This window comes from Onychomys torridus, chromosome X (genome assembly GCF_903995425.1).
Source record: "Onychomys torridus chromosome X, mOncTor1.1, whole genome shotgun sequence".
NCBI classification, from domain to species: Eukaryota; Metazoa; Chordata; class Mammalia; order Rodentia; family Cricetidae; genus Onychomys; species Onychomys torridus.
Window position 1 is genome coordinate 131,616,515 of NC_050466.1, and position 6,121 is coordinate 131,622,635.

At 51.0% G+C, this 6,121-nt stretch overlaps 1 protein-coding gene across 1 annotated transcript; it reads right to left on the reverse strand.

The window, feature by feature from the left end:
- Nucleotides 1-335: 335 nt before the first annotated feature.
- Tspyl2 (TSPY like 2) lies at nt 336-6,090 on the reverse strand. Its single transcript, XM_036175473.1, has 7 exons — nt 5,134-6,090; nt 3,929-4,006; nt 3,709-3,820; nt 3,488-3,633; nt 3,266-3,360; nt 2,314-2,984; nt 336-1,061 (listed from the first exon to the last, which is right to left on the reverse strand). The coding sequence occupies exons 1-7, from the start codon at nt 5,923-5,925 to the stop codon at nt 913-915; spliced, it is 2,043 nt and encodes a 680-aa protein (XP_036031366.1). The 5' UTR covers nt 5,926-6,090; the 3' UTR covers nt 336-912.
- Between the last annotated feature and the right edge of the window lie 31 nt (nt 6,091-6,121).

A 6,121-nucleotide genomic window follows, 5' to 3' on the forward strand; every position in this document is an offset into this window, starting at 1 on the left:
GCCTGAAAAAATGGTTTGACGCACTGTAAACGAATAGATGAATCACCAAATTGATGTTCTAGGACGCAGGATCTTTCTGCGCGTGCGCCAGAGGAAAAGGCGTGGGAAGCGCTTTCCTACCTGGCTGGGTTTCTTAGGTCTCTGAGGGTGGGAGGGGGTGCCCCCAACCTCGTCCAGTCATTGGCTAGGGCAGTCCGCATTGGTCTGATGCAATGCTTTTGCAGTCTCGCGGAGCTGTACTCCGCCAGTGAAACCGTTCAGTACCAGCATCGTGCCAGGGCGTTTCCTGCCGGCCAAGGGACGGCGCAGTGAGGCGGACAAAAGACTCCAAGTGGCACTTTGAATTTGCTCAGTTTTATTAGGCTCGTCAAGGGTCACGGGGAAAGGGGCGGGGCTTCTGGGGAGCAGGGGTACCACAAAGGCGAAGCTGCCTTGCAAAGACACTGAGGCGGGCAGGCTAGCGGTCAGGGCTGGTGAAGGGAAGAAAGGGATTGGAGAGAGACTTCGCAGAAGGGGGTGGTAGCAGAGTCTCGAGGCCACTGCGCAGTTGTGACGAAGGTCACAGCGGCCCTCCTCACTTAGTGATCAGGATGTTGTTCACAGAGCATGGAGAGAGGGGCTTGGGCCTATGCTCACGAGGAGGGGGCTAGAGGGGCCCTGACCAAGGCATCACAATAAATAAGATTAGCAGCACACAGAAGCCTGCAGGGGAGGAGGGCCAAAGGGGAGGGTAATTCCTCCTCCAAATAAGGATTCTGCAATTACTAAACCATAAAAATAAACTTTAAACCCGTGTAATAAGTCGGTCTCCCCCAGAAGTGCAATGTGGGGCCGCACAGCCCTAGCTGAAGAGGAGGGCAAATGGGATAGGGTATAGGGGTATATAGAGAGAGCCCCCAAAGGGTAAGATGTTTATCCGATTTTCCCTTTCTTCCCCAGGCGGGCCCAAGCGTTTGGGACCGGCAGCACCTCCTGGATATCAGAATCATCGGAATTCACTTCACTTCCTTCATCCTCATAGATTTGTTCCTCTATGTAGCTGTCCTCGGTTAGTTCGGTATCTGTGAAGGGGAGAAGGAGGAGCGTGGTTGGACGGCCCTCGAAAAGTGAACAGAACAAAATAGCTGTGGCTTTTGAGGGCCTGGGACCACTTGCCAAGTTCCTCTGCTTGGAACAGGGAGGGTGAGAGAGAGGACACAGGAGGGGAGGGAGATGGGAGAGGAAGTGCCACTGAGATTGTTGGTATTCGAACCCAAGGTTAGAGGAGCTGAGGGAGGCAGGAAGGCAGAGCATTTATCTTTGCCCAGTCAAAAGGGAACATCCCTGAAAGTAGCTTTTTCTCCCTCTGCCCCGATACTCCTCAATGTGTGTCTGTTCCTGAGCAGGCCTTGGGCGTATGCTCATCAGTTACTTTTTGCCTTTAGTGCGATCCAAACAGACTCCAGTTTGTCTTCTTAAATCCGGTTCCCCACCCCCACTCCAGAGCTGGGCAGTTCTGCCTGGCATCCTTGGAGAAAAGTGACGCCATCAGACGGGAGGCAAAGAAGACCGACAGTTTCCTTAGTCTCCCTAGCTTACCCCAAAATATGTGTATGTGGCTCCTCACTCCCTAACCCTTCACCCTTTGTGCCCTGCTCCTTTCTTCAATGCAAGTTTGCCAGGAACCCCATGAGCAAGCCTTCAGTAATGGTTTTTCCCCATCCTCTCCACCTCCCTCAGGGGCTTCCCACTCCTCAAAGGAGTTCTTTCACTAGTCTTCCAGGCCAGAACTAAACCTGGGAGTCACCTTAAATACTGCTCTTCCCCTCAGACTTTCATGTGCAATCTTTCCTAAGCAGTTCCCCAAATGCATACCTTGTTGGACAAAGACCATGTTCGGTGGTCCAGAAGTTTGGGAAATGGGGAGTTCTGCGAAGTGTAATGGGGTTTTTAAAGGCAGGGGTCTCAGAATGTGTAGAGGATGCTGTACGCTTTATTTGCCTAATGCATTTGATCAGCAAACCCTTCTGTGGGAAGCAGCTTTCAAACCTGGTGAAGGGTCCTCAGATAATCCTGGAAGCCTTGCGAAACATTCTAGGTTACTGATGGAGTAACCATGTAGAAGGCTCCATATTGCTCTTTAGCAGAAAAACAACTTCCAACTCAAATGGTACCTCCTTTCCCTGGCTCTCCCTCTCCTTTCCCACTCCTTGAGGTGAAATTAACTGTTCTGTCCTTTGAGTGAGAGAACATACGTGTTCACCTCACCACTAGCTGCCCAAAGAAGCCTGGGCATTCTCAGGAGACAAAGGAAGGGGGAGGGACCTAGCTCACCTTCCTCACTGGCCTCCTCCTCTTCTTCCTCTGTGGAATCGTCAGAGATGATTTCGACCTCCTCCTCATAGACATCCTGGTTGGTGCTGTTATCTAGAGTCTTCTCAAAGACTTCAATGCCATTCTTATAGTATTTAATGTCCCTGTCATCATCATCACTGCCCTCATTGTCACCCTCATTGCCATCATCATCACTGCCCTCACTGTCACCTTCATTGCCATCATTATCTTCGTCATCACTGCCCTCGTCTCCACGGTCACTATCACTGCTCTCTTGGATGATATTACCCTGCTGATTGTCACCTTCAAGGTTTTCGCTGTCGCCATCAGCTTTCTCATTGGTGGAATCCTCACTGTCAGAGGTGTTCTTCTCGTCTGGGTTCTCGCTGCTGTCATCTGTACTGGCAGCATTGCTCTCGACCTTATTGTTGGGGCCCTCAGTATGGTCAGGGTTCTCGCTGTCACACAGGGGCTCGTTGATGTCGGTTACCTCATTATCAGTGGTCTCAAAGTAGTCAGTGGTCTCCATGAAGTCAGAGATCTTGATGTCATGAATGGTCTCATTGTCAGTGATCTCATCAGTTTCTGAGATTTCACTGAGAATGTCTTCAATGGCATAATGGTCATGAGCATCTTCCATGATCACCATTTCATATTCTTTCTTGGCTTTACTGTGGGGAAGTTTGAAGCTGAGTATAAGGTTAATGGGAGAAACTGGGAAGGCAGTAGGGTACTAGGACTTCTGAGAATGGGGGAAAGTCCCATTGCCACCCCTAACTATGTAACCTCAGGCCACTTCTGGGCATCACTGCTCATTTGTAAACAATGCATTGAATTATCTCAGTGGTCCCTTGCACCTCTATAAATCCTGTGTGACACTAGTCTAGTCTCTGCCCTATTTGAAAACAAAACAAAACAAAAAAACCCTCTCAGGCACCAATTCTTGAGTCACCTTTCCTTTCTGTCTTGCTTCCTTCTGTTTGTCCTGTAGCCACGTCCTTTCATGTAGTAGCGCACTGGATTAACCCATAGGTCGTTCTTGATAATCTGAGAGAGGGGGGTAAAAGAGAGAAAAGAGCCATGAGTGTAAGCCCTAGAACCTAGTCACAATTTCTCAGGCACGCAGGGGCAAGTCTGGCAAGGCTTTCTTTGGCAATGCCAGGAGGGGTCTCACCTCAGCAATTCTGTCAGCTTCTGGGAGGCTGTGGTTGGAAAACCAGTTGAAGAAACTTTCTCTGGTGTCATGGTTCCTGCGATGATAGGCCTGGGGTTCCTGCCCCCGGTGCCAACGTATTGGTGTAGAATGAGACACCAGCCGGCCTAAAAAAAGAGGAAGGGATGCAGAAGGGAGTAGAAATGATAATATGGGGGCCACAGATTTATTCTGCCACTTACCTGAGCGGTTGCGCTGGAACTCCTTGACAATCACCATGTTTGTAAAGTATGGGTTGGTCTGGAAGTACAGCTTCATTTTGTAGCCCATGGAGATATGTCTGAGATCCTGTACCTGCTCAGGGTGGGGGTAATGGTGGTACATATCCCTTCCATGGCCCTTCCCACCCCCCCCCCCTCACCTCTAAGGACCAGATTCCTTGGCTTTCCTTCTTCCTCTGACCTGGAGATTGGTCAAGTAGCGGAAAATGTCTTCATCACGTTGGTTGATCAAGATTGAAATTTTGGGGTGGTTGAGGAACTAATGAGTGGAGCAGTTTAGGTCAAGGATTTACTGTTCAATATGAAGGAGGGCAGAGCAAAACAGGCTGAAGCAGGAGGATTCCTTTTATGTTTGAGTGATGTATGTGGAATAAATGAGTGCTTATGCAATATTAAGCCTCAGTGTTAGGTAGCCTTGCCATGGTTCATATTTGCTGTGTGTCTGGATGCTAAGGCTCTGTGACCATGTCCACGTGATCCTTGTCTCTTGGTGACAGGTGCTTATGTTCACAAAATGCTATGGGTCTGGGAGCTGAAAGCCCAAGTCTAAGTATTAATGTATTTGGTTACCAAGAGCCTGTATTTACATGCTGTTGTATGTGTAGGTGTTGATGGTCAGTGTCCACATGATGTATAAGTGGCTCTAGTGGTCTGCATGCTTAGGCCCTGTTGCCTCATCCTGTGCCTGTCTGCTGAGGGCCTGTGATCATGTGACATGTTTTATCATGGGCCAAGTATTTATATCTACATAAATTCTATTAAAATGTTGAACCTATGTATTTCAAATGTTACATATGTGTTTCCTGGAGATGAGCTCAATAGTGGATTGGATTCTTCCTGGTCTACCTTTTCCTTCATTTAACCATTTGACCTCCATATCCAAGTGGTCTTTCTCCTGATTCTTCAGGGGTTCCATCCCATTTCTCTCATTTCCCCTCTAATAGAGGGTATTGTAGACAGATTTGAGGTCTCTAGAGATATGTAAGCAGAGACTCAGGCTTACAGAGCCTTGTGTGGTTTCAGCACCCTTCCTGGAGTTTATTTGTCCTCCCTCCCAACTGTCAGCTCATCACCTGTATTCCCCTCCCCCTTTTACTATCTGTGATCCTGTTTATCAGCTGCGTGCCTTCTCTGTTATCCCTCCCTCTTTTACTGTCTGTGATCCATTTTTTTTTTTTAATTTTTATGTTATGGTGCTACTGTTTTCCCATCTCCAGTCCAGTTTTTATGCTATTTTGCCCCCTTGCCATCCCTCTTCTCGTTCTAGAATCTTCTAATGGGGATTCACTCCCATCTCTGACCCTCCCCCACACCCCTTGTTTCTCTTCTGCACATCTCTCCTTCAGACATGGGCTTCTGGCCCATGAGTATCGATGAGAAGGATACTGCTTTGACCCAGAAGCCTGGGATGTGCTGGATGATGAGGTCTCTGCGCTCCAAAAAGGGTCTTCGCATCTGGATGAATTTGCGTTTGAGACGCAAGAAGGCCTTGCCGGCCTTGATGTTCACCGCCTCCAGGTCCATTTGAATGCTCTCCAGGGCCTGCAGTATGCTTTCCATCCTCTGGGCACCCCTCTCGCGGTTCTCCTTCACCTTCCTCAGCTTCCTCCTCCTCCTCCTACGCCGCCGCTGCCGCCTCCTCACACTTTCCTTTTCATCCTCATCGTCATCTTCCACTATGATGATAGCCTCTTCCTTCCTCTTTGGACCGACTAACATCTGGGGCCCCCACCCCCCCAAGCTACAGGTTTCTAGGGCCTTCTCTCCAGCAAGGCTGCTGGGCTCTGCAACCTGAAAGTCAATTTCCAGGCTCCCCCCGGAGGTTTCTGAAGAGGGGAGTGTATCCATGATCCCTGTGGGAGGGGGCTCCCCAAATCCCGACTCTATTGCAGGATCCCAGCCGGGACACCCAGTACCCAGGGTGAAATACGCGCGGATCCCTCCCTCCTCGAGAATGACATAGGGCAGTGGCGGGGGCAGCGTGGGGCCCACCCCCCTCATGTCAGCCAGCACCTGTGCAGCCTCGGTTTCTTCCTGGGGTCTCGGACGCTGCTGGGGTGGAGGCAGGGGCAGTCGCAGGAGCGGCGGGGGTGGCGGGGGCGGCAGGTCGCGCTGACGGGGTTCCGAGCTGCTCAGGCGGGGGGTCTTGGCCGGAGGCCCCTCATCCGGGCGGTCCATGGTGACCGCGCTCAGAGCTCGGGGAATTGCACGGGCTCTTCGGCTCTCAGACGAGGCCGTCGCCACCAGTCACACTTGAAGCGGAGCCGCCACACCTCACGCGACCAGCTCTGCTCACCACCTCGCTCTGACGTCCCCTCCCACAGCGCCTGCCCTGCTCCCACAGCGCCCGCCGCCGAGGCCCCGCCCACTCCTT